Source organism: Platalea leucorodia (genome assembly GCF_965183815.1).
Source record: "Platalea leucorodia genome assembly, chromosome: Z".
NCBI lineage: Eukaryota > Metazoa > Chordata > Aves > Pelecaniformes > Threskiornithidae > Platalea > Platalea leucorodia.
This window is the reverse complement of record NC_138858.1, coordinates 54588818-54607484: the sequence shown is the minus strand read 5'-3', so window position 1 is coordinate 54607484 and position 18667 is coordinate 54588818. Positions and strand designations below refer to the sequence as shown.

General features: G+C 43.1%; 1 protein-coding gene across 2 annotated transcripts in view; it reads left to right on the top strand.

Annotated features, from left to right (window-relative positions):
* Window positions 1–5880: 5880 nt before the first annotated feature.
* FSD1L (fibronectin type III and SPRY domain containing 1 like) overlaps window positions 5881–18667 on the top strand; it is a 30450-nt gene continuing 17663 nt past the window's right edge. For both annotated transcript variants that reach the window (XM_082336606.1, XM_082336605.1), the window contains exons 1-4: window positions 5881–5969; window positions 10442–10537; window positions 11377–11508; window positions 14835–14956. In XM_082336606.1, the coding sequence (XP_082192732.1) occupies window positions 5955–5969; window positions 10442–10537; window positions 11377–11508; window positions 14835–14956 (365 nt within the window). In that variant the 5' untranslated portion in view covers window positions 5881–5954. The remainder of the gene's footprint in view (window positions 5970–10441; window positions 10538–11376; window positions 11509–14834; window positions 14957–18667) is intronic.

The following is an 18667-nucleotide window of genomic DNA, read 5'->3' as shown; positions in this document are numbered from 1 at the left end:
CCCTTTTATTACTCCCATAGCTCCTGTATTTTAATGTAAGGCCTGTTTCCTGGGATGGAGGATGGCTATTTTCTTTCAGTCCTAGCTATCATGAGCTCTGTGATAATTTGTGGCGATGAAGGGGTATTTTCTGTAGGCTTAAGTGTACCCAAAATGTGCACAACCCATCTCTGTTCAGCTTCCTCTGCAGCCACATACAGTTTTTATTATCGCCCTACTGATCTGCACAAGACTGTGACCCAGGGCACAGCTGCAAGCGTCTCTGTGATACTTCTGGCACCACGGCATGGGCTGGGAGCCAGGGTGTTTAGGAGCCTGCCCCAAGGGAAATATGCTCTGACAGTAATGGGCGCAGGAACTGACTTAAAATATGGGTGCACAACAGTATGTGGTATACGTGGGGGAGTCACGCATGGTAGCAATATTGAGAGTATGAAACTTACGGATATGGGAATAAGAAGTGGGAGAGAAAATAAATGTGGAGTTTAACAGCAAAAGGTATTCTGGAGAAGAACACAAGGTGTCTAACTGATTAGCTTAGGTATGATTTTCTCTTGTGCTTTCAGAAATTTTTTAAAGCAGGTTTTGGAGCACATGCAGATAATAACCTTTGTAAGAACATGTGGAGCACTGGGAGCGTGTACAGGCCCTTTCACTGAAACCACAAAATTAAGCTGCACAGGGTAGAATGTTTTAGGTCTTCTGGAAGAGGTTGCGGTTTGTTGGCAGGCTGGCAATACTCCCCTCCCTGAGCTACAGGACCGCCTGCTGGGGAGCCTGTTGTGCATCCATCGCCTTCCCAGCTAACCATGCCCACAGAAGTCGGGTTTCTACACAGGCAAACAGCAAAACCTCCAAATCCAAGTGCTGTGGCTGATCAAGGAGATGCTCTGTGCCACATTTCTTTTTTTTCTTATTTTCCTCCCTCTCAGAAATACCCAAGGCTTGAACTCTAGACTGCATGGAACAAGGAAGAGGGAGCCAGCACAGGCACTCTGCTACCTGGTGTCCTAATGGATTCAGGCTCCAAGCTTTTCTCTAACAGTGATGATGTCAAGTTTGAGCTGGGGTGAAAAAGATTTCATCCTGCCTATCCTGATTCGTTGTGTACCAAGTGGCAATGATGGTTTTTACACCAATCACACCAAACTCCTTTCCTCCAACCTTGCAATTCAGTGCCACTAAAGACAGCTTCACCATTGACTTGTAGTGCTTTAAATGAGGAAAATATTATTTAAAAAGCTTCAAAACCTCATTTGACACCTTACTTTTACACTGGTATGAAAGTATTAAGTGAAGGGCAATTCAAGTCTCAGTTCTTTTTTGTTTGTTTGTTTTTAATTCTTTTTTTTTTTTTTTTTAAAAGAATGCCTTAGTGTGTGTAAAACCAGCAATGCAGTAGATTTTAATGTGCATTCCAGGGGAGGAAAATCAGTTGTTCAAGTCTCAGAACACATTTTGCTCTCTTTGCTTTCTAATTGGAAGACTACTAAGAAAATTCATCAAAAATCAAAGCCCTGCTATACTAAGTATACGTATATAACACACAGTTCTTGTCTCAAAGCAATGTTTGTGTGCACATTTTAATTCTATGGTTGCAGAGCCTGTTGAAACAATAAAGCAGATTTGATAGCCACAGCGTTCTCTCCATGCGCAAAAATAAAACCTTACTGTGTTTCCTTCAGTGCAGTGACTAACTGATTCAAAGAACAGTGGGAAAGCCTGTTTTCTTTTGCCCACTGTCCTCTGTTGTCAATATGAAGCAGGACACTCTGAGAGAGGCACACCGCTACCAGTTTGGGAATACCAGGGGGCATTTTAATTAAAATTTCTCAGCTCAGGTCTTTAACTGCAGCTAATATTTTCTTTGTTTCAAAAAAACCAAACAGTTCAGAGGTTGTTAGTGGGGAGCAGTAAATTGCATAAATCTTATTTTCTTGAGTCATGATAGAAACACTGCAGTAATTATATTTAATATAATAAGCCATCAGCAGACTGACTTCTGAGGCTTTGGTGTTCATCAAGGTAATGAAGGGATAATCGAGCACAGAAGGAGCAGCGCTGTCACAACCTCCGCAGTGACTCCCAGGAAGCCATGGGCATGGCCCACGAAACCCCTCCTATCGAGGCCTGCTATTTTCAGGTAGCTCGCTGGGAGGAAAGCCAGGGAAGTCTTTATTGTTCTTAGATTTTTCAGGCAGACCAGGTCCCATACACCGAGGCATGCAGGCTTCTCTGCTTTTCCACTGATCTTCCTCTGACTGACTGACTGTGCTGGTGGTTCCTGACCTTCTGCTCAAAAAGAAAAAAAAAGAAAAAAAAAGATGCAGCAAGAAAAGTCTGCATCAATGCGGAGCCTGTTGCGGCAGTTTGTCTGGGACTCGCCCCTTGCTTTGGTACATGCCCACGCACACACTCTCAAAAGCACAAAAGGACTCCAGGTCAATGGTGGGAGTAAGCTGCCTTGTTTTTTTCAAGAGATGAAAAGAAGGCCTCTTCAAAATAACGGGTCATGGTGACTTTGAGCTGCGCAAGGAGAGGGGTGCCAGAGCCACACCAAGTTGCATGTAAGCAACTCCAATGTCTGCAGCAGTCGTCACAGCGTCCAGCCCTTCTCAAAGCCAGCACAAAGCAAGTATACTGTGTTAGAAAGGCCATCCACGGCTGTCTTTCTACCTTGTTATTTGGCTGGCTTCGTTTCTCAGACGGAGTTTTAGTATCAGTTTTAACTACTTCCAAGCCTTCTTCCATACAGAAATGCAACAACCTGCTGTCTCCTCCTCACATGATACATAGATTTATCTGGCACCGCAAATAAATTTAGGTACTGCAGTCCAACTCTTGTTTGAAGAAAATACAAAAATGGCATAATCTTATACTTGGAGTTGGAAGAAAAGAATACTAATATTGCAATTCTCATGAGTTTCAAGATAGTAAGTGCTCCTAGGAGGTGGCCACGTAAGGCTAAATCTTGCTTCATGCTTCAGGTGTTAAACTGTAAGGAAGCAGTACGCTTGGTGCCAGGAGAGAGTTGCTCTGGGGCAAAGTCCTTCCTTAAATTTCTAACCTCTGTTTTAAAGACAAATTTGATAAATAGATGTGTCTAATTTACCATCCTGTGTGGAGACAGATTAAATCCAACCTCTACTTGTATTATTCTGTGATTACCCAAGCTGATCCATTCTTGTTTTAGGGAGCTGAAGTGTTTCGTCGTCCTCGAACTTCTTGCCATCATTTCCTTTGAGTCTTCTTCTAATGACACTTCTTTTTGGCCTAAAATAGGCTAAGAGCCTTAACTTAGAAGATATTCTCTATCCCCTCTAGCATCCTGCCAGCAGCGCTTCTGCTCATACATTAGCTTAGTGACCATCTGCTTGTCCAGCACCCTACCTAACAGGATTTTTGTCCAGGACCCAGGTTCCCAAGGGCTGCCAGGGATCCGCAAATGTTCCTGCCATGTTCCCCGAAATATAAAGCAGTAATACGTCATCACAAGTTCCTTTAGGCCAATTCTAATAACCTGAAATATTTCTTCTCACCAGTCCTTCCTCTTTTAAAAATCTCCCATCATGGAAGAAAAAAACATGAACAACTCCAGAGAAAATCTTCTTAGCAGGTATTTTGTTTCTCAATTTATGTTCACAACAGTGCTGAAGGAACCCATAAAAACATGGAATTAGTTCCCGATGGTGATCCTTCCCTTGCATTTGCAGTTTTGAAATGAGAAAGCATATAGGAAGATGTGTGGTTGAATCTTTCCACATAATGCAGATCTGGAATTAAGAAGTGAGCCCACAACTTCCGAAGTCAATTTAACCGCCCACCCCAACACAGAGCCAAATGAGCTCCCCTTCCTGAGGCTGGCGTTACTGGCACCCCGGGTGTCTGAGCACAGGCACCGCTTCTGACCCAGCTGCCAAATTCTCTCCCAGGCCAAGGCATTAAAAAGCCTTTTGAACGTTAGTATTTTGTTGCTAAACTGTTCAGGGAAAACAGCATTGATGCCTCTTATCTTTGATTCATGGAGTTACGGTCATGGTAAGTCTGCAGTTTCCCTAAGAAGTTGTGTTTAGAAATGTTGCTACTAAGTTCATTTGAAGAGCCATAGCTGTCTTCTTGAAAAGCTTTAGCGTGTTTTTTACCCTCAGGAAGATATGATAGGTAGGTCTTGTTCTGAAAGGATGTCATCACTAAGAAGATGAAACCACCCGCCAACTTTGAAACCCCTTGCTGCCAGTCTCATATGAAACAGAAAGGATGTATATGAAGGGAGGATGGCCAGATGGGTTGCAACGGAGCAGTCCCCATTAGCATTTGGTCGTACAGCTTTCCCGTTCGCCACCACCAGCCAGGTCCCCCGGCAGCTGCAGGCTGCCGACTTCTGTAGCAGTAGCCACGCCCTGTGCTCTGAAACCACTCCAAGGGATTTATGGGGCCTCCTCAAGCCAAAGGCTGTCGGCGTTTTCTATTCAGGACCAGCAAAATCAGCAGGCGTGCAAGGCAGAGCCAGACCCGCTGCCGCAGGTAGCCAGTGGGCATGTCCTGGTCCCAGCAGTACGTGTTTTTCCTGCAGGTGTAAGGCTCCTCGCCTCTTGTCAGCCTGACGTGTGGCATGACCATACATGATTTTTCTTCCTGTTCTTTCAAACCGAGGTTTCAAATGGAAACTGCTAGCACAGGCTGTGGGTGTTAATTGGAATAAATAAGACATCAGGTACCTGGAAGACACAATAAACGTTCAAACTGCAGGCAAGGCCCAGCCCGTGCCGGGTAACGCAGCCCCAGGAGACCTCTGGATGGAGCTGGGAGGCCTGGGGCTACGCCTCTGGGCAGGTCCCACCACCGCGCTGCTTCTGCGTTTGCCCTGCGTTCGCACAGGGCTGCCAACGGAGGAGTCAAAACCATGGCGAGACAGGGCTGAGAGAGGCATAAACGCCTTTAAAGAGATACCTTCACTGGTAGGTGGCAAAATCTCCCCACGGCGATAAATTTCCACGCTAGAAGCGGGCTCCCGTTGCTGTGCGCCTGGAGTGAAAAGTGTTGCTTTCTAATATCAGCACAGCGCTCAGAGCTGCTATAAAGCCACAAAGCTACACTTCAGCCCTGCGGCTGTTTTGTGGCTGTATCTCTGTAAAATGTCACCATTATGAAATTACTATTTCTTCCCCCCGCTGCAGCAAAACAATTTTTCTTTTTTTTTTTTTTTTTTAAATTGGATTAGTGAGCTCTGAGGTGGAGCGAAGCTGCCCTAGAGGATGCCTAACCTCACCCGTACCGGTAACCCGGCACGGCCCGACACGACGTGCCACCTACCGCTGCCGCTGCCGCACCCAACGCCCGCGGCTGCCGGCTGCACGGCGTCGCCCGCGGCGGGGCCGCTTCCCGGCCAGGCGCAGCGGGAGCCAAGCGCCGGGGGCTGCGCTGGGCCCGGGGCCCGCTACTCCCCCGGAGGCCACCGAGGGTTTCGGGGTGCTCGCCCCCAACCCCCCCCCCCCCCGAGCTTGGCACCGGCCTCGGGGCGGGGCGACCCTGCTCTCCCCTGCCGCCCGGGGCGTGGGGGCGCGCCTGACCCAGGCGGCGTGTGCGCTCCAGCCCCTGCCTCCCGGCCCGGGGGCGGGGGCACCGCCACGGGGACCCGCCAGCCCGCCCGGCCCCCGCCGCCCAGCCGGTGCCGGGACTCGAACCCGGCACCTCCCCCTCCTTCGGCTGTCCCTCCGACTGCGCATGCCCGCAGGCCCCTCCCGGGGAGGCGAGGCGAGGCGAGGCGCACGTGCCGCCGGCGTGCGCGGAGGGGGACGGGGGAGGAGGGAGCGGGGCGCGGCGCGCATGCGCAGGCGGCGCGGCCGCATCCCGGCGCGCATGCGCGGGGGCGGGGCGGGCGGTCTCCGCGGTGGCGGCGGAGGCCGTAACCGTCCTTCCCCGCCGCCGGCCCGGGCGTCGTCCCCTCCCTCATCATGGACGAGCAGAGAGTGAGTGCCGGCGGCGGGAGCCTGCCTCCCCGCGGGACGCGGCGGGCGGCCGGGCCGGGCCGGGCCGGGCCGGGCCGGTGGCGGGGGGAAGGCGGGCCTGCCCGCCCTCAGCTGGCTGTGCCGGTGCCGCCGGGAGCCGCCGAGGAGGCAGGCGGGGCGTTTCCCCGGGCTGCCGGCGCTGCCCTGGTGCTCGGCCTGGCTCCCTGAGGAGAGGGGCAGCGGCCGAGGAAGTTAAGCGTTAGCGGCCGCCTGAGGGGAGGGCGGCAAGGCGGGAAGGGCGCTCGCCCCGCGCCCCGGGCTGCTGCGGGCGCTCGGGGACCCCCCCTGCGGAGGGGCGGGGGAGCGGGGCGCCCAGCGTGGGGGGCACCCCCGTCTCGGCTGGCTTCGGGTGCCGGCGCTGCCGCTGCCCTTGCCGCATCTTAATGAAGCACGGCTCGGGTGTAGAGCTCTTTCGCATTGTGTGTTCCTGTCATAAGTAATTATGGTGCGTACATTGGCCCTTCTGTCTCCCACTGATGTAATCCTGTGTTGAAGGGGACTAATTCATAAAAGCGTTTTGTAGTTGTTTTGTGTTTTGGTTTTTTTTTTTTTTTTCTTTTTTCCTATGGCTGCTGCCCTGTAATTCCCTCCTTCCCTTACTTGCCACCTGCACCCTGAGGGAAATCACCGAGGAGCAGAGATGTGCCTGGCCAAGGGCTGGGCTTTCTAAAAATGATACTCTCTGCAAAAAGTTCTGACTCAGCCTTTTGGCTTTCAGTCTCGCACTCCAAAAGGGCTTCTGTTACTGCCTCTGTGAAGGCTGGGCTTTTCCTTAACTTGGAAACTGGTTTGTGAGTAGGGTCTGGATAACTAGTACTCCTAATGGCTTGAAATTTACAGATGTTCACTATTTTAGTTAAGCGTTTGTGCACTGCCACTTCGTACTCATCTATGCTTTCTAAGGTGAGATGTGAAATGCCCCAAAAAATGTGCTTCTGGTAGATACTATGTGAATTTGAGTCTGTCTGCCTTTGCCTGCTTTATATGAGATTAGTCTCTTGGAGAAGAGGTAAATAAGGGCTGCAGCTGTTGTGGGTGCTCTAGGTGGATGTTCCTGATGTCATTGATCATACTTGAATTTCAGTGCTGCTCAGAGGTTCTGAATGTGGTAGTGAAATTGCAGTTGATTGTGTATTTTGCAATACTTTGTTAATTTGCTATTGTCACCTGTATTGTCTTAAGTACTCCCTCAAACTCTGGCAACTTCAACGTGTGGACAAGTGCAGAAGATTAAATTAATGGAGGCTAAGTAAGTATGTCCTCTTGTTTGAAATTTGATCTGCACGTGAAGGTTAGTATGACGCAGGATTTTGTCCTAGGCCTGAGGCTGCTTCAGAAACTCTGTTCTGCATCCAGTCATGTCATAAGACTTAAGTATGATCTTGAGCAAGTTGATAACTTGCTTCGTAAACAGAACTGATGTAATTGTTTAGTTTATCGAAGCTTACTCTTTAACTTTTATGAGGTGCCCATCTGCTTCAACAGGTGCTCTGTGATGTTAGTTACTAACTATTCAAAGAAGGATATATTGTCTGCTTTTATGCTCCTGGCAAGACTACAAGCCACCACATGTTGCAGGGCCTCCTGTCCTCTTTCATATCCTTTTATGTTCTTCATCCCTTGTGCATCTACACTGTTGCTTTATGAATGCCATGCATTTTTTTCTGCAAAGAATGTATTAGATTCAGAGAATAAGAATGGGACACAAAAGCGAATAGCAGTATGAAGCTCACTGATAGCAACAAAAATGACTTCTGTAATAAACATGTCATAATGTTTTGAAAATGAATTTGAAACTGACCTGACTTAACACATGCTAGCCAGAGAGAAAACTAAACAAAAATTATTTGTGATAGGATTCTACGAAATAGTGCATCCATCAGTGGGCAATAGATTTAAATTTCCTTCAGTGTAGAAATACCAAGAAGCTTTACTGAGCTTGGTGCTGTTGTAATTCTTTTATGAAGTAGCTTAGAATGTAAGCCTCAACTGCTGCTTACATTGGCAATTTTTCTACCACCCTTTCCGTTACATGTAATGGTAGTGACTTTTCAGAAATTCCCGTTAAAGGAAGAAATGGCAACAGTGCAGTGTTTTGAATTTGCCATGTGTTGGTATGTTTGGAAGAAAATCTATTTATTTACATATTAGTGGTTAGAAAATTACATTAGAAAATATTATATGTTAGTGATTCCTAAAAGCTGACTTTCTGTTCTGGTGACTTGTGCATTAGCATTTAAGAAAAATCCTGTCTACTGCTGGTGGATGTTTTTAGGCCTCTTGCATCTGCGTGTGTAGAAGGTCTCTAAACTTGTTTGAGTTTGACCCAACCTGGTGCAATTTCTGTTTGGAGAAATTGGTAGCTTACTTAAAAAGAGCTGTACTGATCCCTTTTTGGTCAGTTGACTTTAACTTTAGATGTAGTGGAAAACCTTGTTTGACGGCGATCTTCCAGTTGCTGCCATGTATTTGGCCGTGTAAAGGCTTTCTAAGCGTTCCTCGCATGTACATCTTTTCCTTTAATTGTATGTAGCTGTAGAAACCAAAACCATTGTTCAGTACTATGTACAAGAAGACTAATTTTTTTTTTTTTCCATGTGGTGCAGCTGAGTAAGCCCTAAAATCCTAGCTGAAAGAGGATTGGGAGTTTTCTTGTTCATCCGAATTGACAGTTACGTTTATAGGATCTCAGGCTTAACTGCAGGCTGTCTGACATGCAAAAACAATTGCCTCTGGTCAGTAGTGAGTGCAGAAGCAGCTGGTTGGACAATGGTGTTTCATCTGCCATTCTAATGCGTACAAAATTGTCTCTAAGCATGTTCAGTTTTAACCAGACAATGAAAAGATTCTGTGATGAAGTGATCAAGACTTGCTATACCCTTGGCTTCTGAAAGAAGCCAATCTGGTCTTGTTTCTCTTCCTCGGAGTCTCAATTTCAGTCATTGCTAGCCAGTCCGTTATATTCTTACGTAACACCATCACACCACCTGTGGTAAAAGCAGTGAAACTTCACTTTCCTCTGCTAGTGGTTTAACTTTGTGAGCATGATGCTATGCAAACAGGGAATGGGCCGGAGTACCAATAAATGCATCACTGCAGATTCATTGAGAACTGCTGAGGGAAGGGGTCAGAAGAAACAGGTACGAGCATGGCTTAGGACTAGTGGAGGGATTCCTTACATGGGACGTAGTGTCGAGGTTTGCTGTAGATGTTGTGAATGGGTAAAATATTTTTCTTGCTTTTTAGCAAATGTAGTAGATGGTTATTAAGAAATTGCTTATGGGAGGGACCTCTGCAACATCTTTTTGGTGGTCTGGCTGTTTTTAAGGTGTGCTTATTAGCTCCCCATGCCTCATTTTCCTAAATGTTGGCAAGTAACAATGTTAAGCTGAGCAACTTGAAACTCTGAGTCCAACTGATTAATAATGTCATAATTATAATTAAGATAGACTTTACTTTTTTTTAAAGAGCCAAATCTAGCATTTTAGAGTCAGATTTGTTTCTAGAACTTATTATCAACCAGCCTGAATTAAATAACAGAAAATTCTTAGTTACCTCCTCACCTTGTTCTTTATTTTTACTTACATATGCTGGTATGCTCTGAGCTTTAATTATACAACTTGGCTTCATTTTAAGTATGAAGTATTGATGTGTTTTTGTCAAATTCTTAGAATATGTGACTGACTACTGAACAAAATTAGACTTGGTAGTCTTATTTGATTTAAAAATACATTTTGATGTGCTTAACAGTTTTGCCTCCGTAGTATGTGTTTTGTAAGCTGAATCTAGTGCCTTTTAATACCTGGAGTAGTACACCACAGATATAATGTTGATTCTCTTTCTTGGCTATCAGTAAGCTTTCCTCTTTGAGGTCACTTTTAATTGGAATATATAAATTATTCGCCAGAATGTTTTACCACTCGTAGAATAAGTTTACAAATCACTGTTACAGGTTTATTCTGTATCTAGAATAAACTGTCAGCTTAGTTATTTAACACTAGCTTCTTTTGGCAATGGAAAATGCTAATTTTTCTTCTGGGTTAACTTTTACCAGCTGTTTTTTTTCTTTATTCGCTCTCTGTTTGGTTGTGTAAGCAGTTCTTTCTCATCTGGGGAAGTTGTGTATGGTGGAGTGGGGTGCCTTAGGAGTTGCAGTAACATGGGTAGCAAAACATGTGAAACAGTGGCGTATCATAAAACTGATTCTTGATTTCTCTTAAACTAACAACTGGAGATACTTAGTTTGGTGGAATGCTGCTTAGACCATTGATACTTTTTCTCCTTTCTAACAAAATGTATTTCCATCAGAATAAGACTTGAATTCACCACAACTGGAATGTGTATGATGAATTTCCATATATGTTGAAATGGTGATGTTTAAAAACATTACAAGGTTCTTTTACAACTTCTCTCACTTGTTTTTGTAATTCTAGGAGACTCTGCAAAGGATTGTCTCTACTCTAGCGAACAAAAATGATGAAATTCACAACTTCATTGACATGCTGAACCATACAATAAAAAATGTTCAGGTATATATATTAAGGCTCATAGGTTGTAGCTGAGAGGGGAGCAACTTTCCAGTTTTGTCAGTCTCAAACTGGATAGTGTGTAAGGGATGGGCTATAAGAGTCAAGTTTAAAATACATCTTCATGTAGGAACCAGATAGAAAAACGTTTTATTTAAGTCTGTCAGTAGTTGAAAGGTATGGTGGTTTTGCTTTTCATGCAAAAAGCTATTGTAGGATTTGATTTCTGTGGAAGAGAGAATCTGGATTTTGATGCAAGACATTTTTGCTTGGCAGACTGAAAAATGAGACCATCCTGACACTTGAGAGAAAATTCTTTGCTCTTTCTCTTTTCAGTAGCTGCAAATTGTTGGGCTTGATGAAGTTTAGGTTCCTTTAGCCTATCAATAAGCCATAAGTTGTTTGTTTTGTGTTAAAGTAAGTCATCCAGCAGATCTTTAAGCTGGCCTCTTTAGTGCAGTTTTTAGTATCGCATGAAACCATTTAATGTGGAACTGGGTAACTACCTCCTTGCAAACGTCTAGCAATCCATATGTAATTGTGAGAGGGAAATCGAGGTCTTTTGGCATGGAACAAAGTTGCCAAGTATGTTGGTTCTGTACAAGCTTGAGTATCATGGAATTTTCATGGATTTCAGTCTACAGTGTCCTGATGTAAAGTCTGCTTAGGAGGTGTCCATCATTCCTAATGTTTTTTTTCCCTTTTGATAAGGTGAGGAGCAGTCACAAGGTATCTAGTGGTCATGGCAAAGCATGTTTGGGCAAACAATGTGACTTTCAGCCTAAAAGAGTAGTCTGCATTGTTTCCAATACAAATTGCAGCAGTTTCAATTCTCTTCTCAGGTGAACTCTTCTAATGCAATCAGCGAGTTGGATGAAGAATTTGATGGTCTGTATTCTATATTGGATGAGATGAAGGCGAGTATGGCTAGCACTATTCAGCAGGAAGAGGCTCGTAAAATTCAAGCTCTGCAGGTAACTATAACTACATCTGTAAATTTTTGCAGCTGAGCAGAAGCAGTTTTAAACTGCAATTTTAAATCTCAACTGAAAGTGAGATTTTGGTAGCATTGCAAGAAATGCAGTAAGTGTAAGGTAAATATTTTCTTTGATATAAGTACTGCTCTAGTCCTTTCTTCTAGGGTACTTCATGGTCTCTAGCCTATTTATGTTCTCAACATTGTTATGTAGAAAGGAAGTGGTATTACCTGTAGAGCTTACAGGTGGAGAGTGGCTGCACAGGAGCAGGACTTAGATATGTTTGCTGCCTTCAAACAGCTTCTGGACTGAAATTGGTTTCTTTCTCCAGTTTGGAATATGAGCATCTGGACCTGTAGACATGCCTAAGTGGTTTGCTCAAGCTTGAACTTACAGTCGAGAATCACGCCAGGTATCCTACGCGCAAAGGCTGGTCTCCTGTTGACAGAACCGGCCATCCTCCACTTGTTAACATCAAGCAAATTTTATGAGCGCACTGGAAGACATATGGGAATTGCTTGGGAACAGGTTACGCTGGTGTCTGCTACTAAACCCACTATGTGAACTTCACCAGCTTGTAGTTGCGTGATTTCATGCAGGAGAATCTTTCCAATGGGTTTCGGAGAAACAGAAACAAAAATGTGACTTCCTGAAACACATGTAACATCTATGTTTTTCCAGTAGCGTGTAGCAAGTTGGCTCTAGCTTTCAGAAAGTCTAGTTGCATGGGCCAAAGCACAGTTAAATCTTTTAAGCAGAAGCTGTTTCTCCTGCTTTTTTCTTTAAATGATCCTAGTTGCAGCATTCTTCTGTCTAGTTCTTTTTGCTTATGCAAAGCAATAAGGAAGGTGTTTGTTCGTCCTTGTGTCTAGTCAGTTTGAAGAAGTTCTAGGAGCAGTTTCCTGGAACAAATTCCACAGACTTCATTATAAGGTCTGTTTTATGTTCATATGTAACGACTGGGTGTAAAACATTCCAGAACTTCTGAGTGCACAGTTTAAGTTAAGCACATAAGTGCACTTTTCCACCTCCAATTTAATCTTTCTCCCCATATATCTGTTTTAAGTCCTTTTGAAGTTTCTCAACAGATAGAAATCTGCCCACATTCAGGGACGCTTAGGACTTAAATGCTTAAAGAATCGGTGCTTCTCAATGAACAGCTCACAGGAGAAATTCAGCTGTGGCATGTATCAATTATTCTGCCTTCTAGTGAAGAAAAACTAAAGTTAGTCTCGCAAGAAATGATTCTGGAACTGAAAACTGTTTTGATAGCTACTCACCTGGCAGTTTGACTTGACCATTGAAATATTCTGTTAATTCTGTTAATATCTGTTCATTTCCTGATAGATAATCTAATTTGATCAAGCTCAGGTATGGTTGAACCAAGTTCTTCTGAAAGCTTGTCAGTGCGGTACAGCTGTATCGAGAATTGCTGCCTGGTGTCTGTGCTGAACAGCTGAGCTGCTACTTAGTCAGAAGAGGATGAGGACAAGTGGAATGTTACAGATCACTGGCACAGTTGTTAAGTGCCCTACTTGTCTTTCAGCTGAGGCTGTTCTCTAACTGAAGGCCCAAAGGACATTCTCTTTACCTGATGACAGACCAGGCTTCCTCTGTCACTGAGGCACTCCAAGAGTGCTTTTCCCAACAGCCAATCTACCAAACCAAACTAACATATGAAAACTGTTGCATTGAAGGTATTAATGCAAGCCATTATCTTTGACTGGAACTGAAAATTAGCTTTGTATGAGGAAACCAAGGAACTTGAGTGAGGTCTAAACATCCTGTTTAAAGGAATGGACTTGCTTAATTTATTGTCGTCTTAAAGTGCTTGTGCTGTCTTCTGCAGTTGACTAGATGCTCTTGTTGAGAATAAGCTGTACCTTAAAATATTGGGGCTACATAATGGTGGAAAAGGATGAGGATTTAATATTTAGACTGATCCCTCCCAAACAATTTCTTTGGAGGGTAAGGCTGAAAATAGAAATTTTCCTTAAACCCTTGCTTTGAAAAATATATTGCTTCATTTTGGAGCGGTGTATTTTGATGACACTGAAGTATTTATTTTTAACTCCAAAATGCAGATGCATCTCAATAAGATGCTAATGGAAGCATCCAGTTACTGTGTCATTTCTGCAAAGCTGTCTGAAAATGCCTCTGGCATTTGCTTCTCTCTTTTGAGGTGTTTGCCTTGGACATTTTGGCAATATCATGGTATATCGTGAGTTTGTCAGCATTGGATGTCCTCCAAAGAGGAGAGCAGCTGTATTAGATGAATGACAACTTGTATTAATGGCATGCTTCAGAAGTTATCTGGAAACTGCATACAAACTTCTAGCTGTTGGACTGTTTCCTTGTTGCTATTTTATCCTTGAACAGTAAATCTGAGGGGCATCTGGCAGCTGGCCCAGGTCAACTCACCACACTTGCCAAAACTAGTTACACTTCTGAAGTGCTTGAGACAGGTCTGTTCTTGAAGTTGATGCAACTGTTGGTTGCTTTTGAGACAGTGACAACTTTAGAGCAAGCTGTCTTTCCTGAATTGTTTTAAAGAAAAATAATTACTTGCTGTTGACTTGTTCTGAGATATTACAGTTAAGTATCACATGAGTACAAAACCAGCTGTAGGTTGAATGGCTATGCAAAAGCTGCTGGCAGGTTTAAAATGCACATCTTGTTTAACCTACAGTATGTTTAGGATCCTGCAGTGTATTCAAAACTCATCTTTTTCGGGATATACCCATAGTATGTAATACCGGAAGTTCTCTGTGGGCTGTTTTATATACTGGGAATAGTAGTTTACTCATTAGAGTTTTAGGTAATCCTGAAAGAAATTCCTCTCCTGCCATTCTTCCTCTGCTCCCCACCCTCTACTATCCCCATTTATTATACAGCAATATTGATTTTCAGGATTGTCTTGTGACAATTCTAGAGCTGGTTGGGGATAAAATAATTGCCTTTTTCAAGGCTACTGCTACATTAAACAGTATCGGTTCATTGATGAAGTGCAGTTCTGTAAATAGACATTGTAGTGCACATAGACAGAAGCATTTCTTTGCTTCTGAAATCCTGATGTTGGGGGAAACAGGCCTTAAAATGAAATCGGCTTTTAAATCAGGCTTCACCACCTATCCAATTTTTTTCCCCTTTGGATTTATAGGATGTGCCACTTATCACTGTGCACTTGTCAAGCACAGTGAAGTTCTAGTTAATGCGATGTTGTTACAAATGCATAGCAAAGCCATGTAGTTCTGGTACTGGTAGTTTTTAAACCACTTTTTTAATATAAGAGCATCAAATTATTCTTTTTGTTTTTGCTTCAGGATCAGCTTAGCCAGTGTAGTACTGCCCTAGAGAGTTCTGAAGAGCTGCTGGAACTTGCTGCACAGTCACTGGACATAAAGGACCCTGTGGAATTCTTAAAGGTAGAAAACATTGAACAGATGTGCGTAAGGCAAATGTTGGTATTTGTCTCAATTTGAAATATCCTTTGCATTACTGTACTGGACCCTGCAAACTTACCAGGAATAATGACAGTAAGGATGGAGAGGCATATAAAAATACAGTTCATGCTCTGTTGAGGAGGCCAAGTCAAGCACTATAGTCTTGAATTTTTATGCGGTCTCTAATAAAATAAGTTGGGTTTTTTTCTTATTTAGAGTGAGGGTGGGAGGGAAAGGAATGCCTTCTCCTGGACAACTGTCAGTGTTAAGCAAACTTTCACTGATGCTAGGTAAGCAAACCCAAAAAGTGAGGGTGAAATTAATCTCTAAAACTGAACCAAGACTTACAAAATGTGTGATGGCCAGCACTCAAAGCCATGGTAAGTGACCTGTCAGTTGCTCAGTGCTGTTACACAACGCTTGCAGAGAGTCTCTGTATTTTAGCTGCAGTCATCTGTGGATGGCAAGATGTTTGTTTTGCAGAACTTCATGCAAGCTGTGGATCTTTAATTTCCCACCCTGAACTTTATAGCTATCCTGAAAGATCTTGGGAAGCTGAATTCAGGGCAACTCTTCCTCTATTCTCCAAAACCTTCTAATGCATTTGTATATCGTGTAGGCGAGAGCCTGATTTGGTCCTCACATTGTGATTCCAATACAAATAATGTGTACTTTACCACAACAGACTTGTAAGTAAGGCAACATGTATTTAACTGGAAGAATAGACTTACAAATTAATAAAACAGTTCTACATATACACTGACTCAGCATGCTAGGCTTGCTATAATAATCCTCAGAGCCCTGACTCTCTTTTATTGGCACAAATTTTCTTTGGGTCCTCTAGTAAATCAGTTCAGGAGAAACTAGTGTAAGACTAAACTAAGATTATTTTAATTTTTTTTTCTATGTTAGATTTTTGGTGGCTTTGTTCACTGAATTGGCTTACCTGGAAGTCAAAAGAACATGAATGCCAGTGCACAGGAGGGTTCAGTGGTTAGATAGGATGTGATTTGACAGTGCTGGGCAGCTCATCTGAGATGGGCTGATAGCCTTCGTTGTCAGCAGCCTGGAAACAAACTAAATTCAAAGGAGTTAAGCCATGACTGTCTTGCAGAAGACTGTTCATTGGGTCCTGGCTACCACATGTTCCACAAGGTGTAGAGGTTATGAAGAAGGATTTTGGTTTTAAGTAGCTCTGTTTTGTCTACAACTGTCATGTCAGAAAATCCGTCAGTAGTTCCTACAATAACTTTGGTTTGAGGTAAAACAAAGCTACCTCTTAAGTTAAATTATTTCTAAACACTTAGGGTTTTTTTCCTGCTTCCCACTTTAGGAATGTATATTGGTTTTATAGCAGGGACAACTGTAACTTTTTTTTTCATTGAGTGTGCTTTGTATTTAATGAAAATTTGGAAGTCCTCCACTTTTGTTTGACTTTAAACTGGGAAGCCATGTGATGTTTCTTGTCCCTTCTTTAGAAGGGAAAGTAGTTCAGCTGAATAGCAACTAGATGAAGTAGCAATGTTAACTCCAAGCATGGATTCGACAGACCTAACTAAGCCATCGCTACTTCAACAATCATGTTTTGTCTTAGGTTTGCAGTTCCTCTTGCTGAAGGACAGGGATTTTGTCTTTCCAAATGGTAGTTAATGTTTATCTTTGAAATATGCCATCACCACTTCTGCATCTGCTTCAGTGGTATCATTTAAATGCTGGGAAAAACTGTGTTCTGTGGTTTTGAATAGTGACATAGGGAGAGAGCCTTTTAGGAAGTATTGTTGGAATAGTACAATAACTTTCAGAGGAAAAGTTAAAGCAAGTCCTATTTTTTCTTCTTTGTCAGCATATACATCCTGTGATATATAGCCAAACAAGTCAAGTATGGTTACATGCCACTAATAAGGACTTTATAGTTTCACAGAAAATACCATGGTAGTTAAATTTTACTGACTTGGTTGTGTAGCTTTTTTAAAATGTGACAGAGAGTAACTTAACTGATTAAGAGAAATCTGAAGAGACAAAGTCACACCCAGGAAGTTGAGTAATTTGGAGTTGGTTTGGTGTGGTTCTTGAGATCAGTTTTTTCCCAGGTGATACATTGTTGCAGTCCTAATCAGTACTATTAACATGCTTTATGGGAAAAATTTATTTTGATGAAAATGTTAAACTCATTTTGATCTTCAAATCTGAGCAATACAGCTGAGATTGTTCTTAGCCTTCTTGCATGTTACTGCCATTGATACTTGCATGGAAATACTAACTACTTTCTCTCTCTTCTCCCTGACGTGCATCAAGGCTGCCACACAGATCAAAGATAGGTACAGTACAAAGTCTATCGCTTTTGTGTCTTTGAATTAATCTTATCCTTGAAAATGCGTTTACGTTGAAAGGGTCATAGTCAGCTTAAATCAAATTCATTGACTCTTTCTTAAGTGTTTGTTGTGACATCACAACTTTCGAGAGAACTAAAAATTTCTGTGCTTCTCATGTGGTGTTTTTCCTTGCTGACTGCTGGCCTTTCATACCTTAATAAAGAGAAAGATATTTTTAGTGCAAGGAAGTAGACCTCTGCAGCAGCTGCTATTATTATTATTATTTCTTTAAGTATATATAAGTATATCGTAATACGGTATATAATTAAATATTATTAATAATAAAATTCTGATTTATTATTAATACCTGATGGCTGAAATTTAACAATGTTTCAGGCTGACTCTGCCCCTTTAACTTATGAGAAAATCTGTTGTTTTTTTCAGTACTTACAGACTTTTGCTAGCTAATTTTCCATTTGAATGTAAAAAGTCTTGTCTGAATCTGAATCTGAATTCTCTCAGTGCCAGGAGGCACACAAGGCGTGAGCATCGTTCTTCCACTTCGATCGGTCTGCGGCTGCGTGCTCTGGAGTCCCAAGGGCCACAGCGCAGTCTTCTGTTGGTTTTTTCCTCAAGACACGACCGATCCAGTTCCATCTCCTCCTCCTCACTTCATTACTGATTTTCTCCATCTCCGAGTTGATGCTCGTCGTTTCTGCAACTTTTTATTTTTTTTTTCCGGGAGGAGGTAGTTGGCCTCCTGCCCAACCCCCATGACTTGGAGGGCCAGTGGTTTTTCTGTCAGGGTGGCCTTCCCTTAGGCTGCGTTGGTTCGCGGCACCTTCTTCAGTTTTATCCGGTGCACCCTCCAGAGAGGGATCCCCTATCCACCACCCAGGGGACGCGCCTTCTAGCCATGCAGCCCCAGCCGAAGGAAAAAGTCTTGTAGCTGTTGAAATATTTCTGGTGACATCACTCTGACTAATGTCAGTGAAATTGCTATTTCTGGTAGCTTTTCTTTGAACTGTGTCTTCCAACTATTGTTTAGAAAGCAAAACTTCACTGTTTCAAAATAAATGCTAAGGCAATTTTTCTTCAGTTGGAAGAATGATAACTACGTTCTGAGAGTCTGACCTCCTGGTTCGGAAAACTTACTATAATGTGCATAATATTTTGAAAGACAGCTCACAGGGTGTTTCCAGCATATGCTGCTCTTCTGGACAAAACAGGATGACTTTCAATTTACAGGTTTTCAAGGAAGGGTGTGATTGTCTAAATTCTATCACGTTTTGTGTAAAATGAGTAATTGCTAGACAAATTAATCTCTGCTTTTCCAAGGGTAAAGAGTTAGTGTCCTTAACAAATCAGAGGGATAGTGGCAGCGATAGGAATCTTAATACT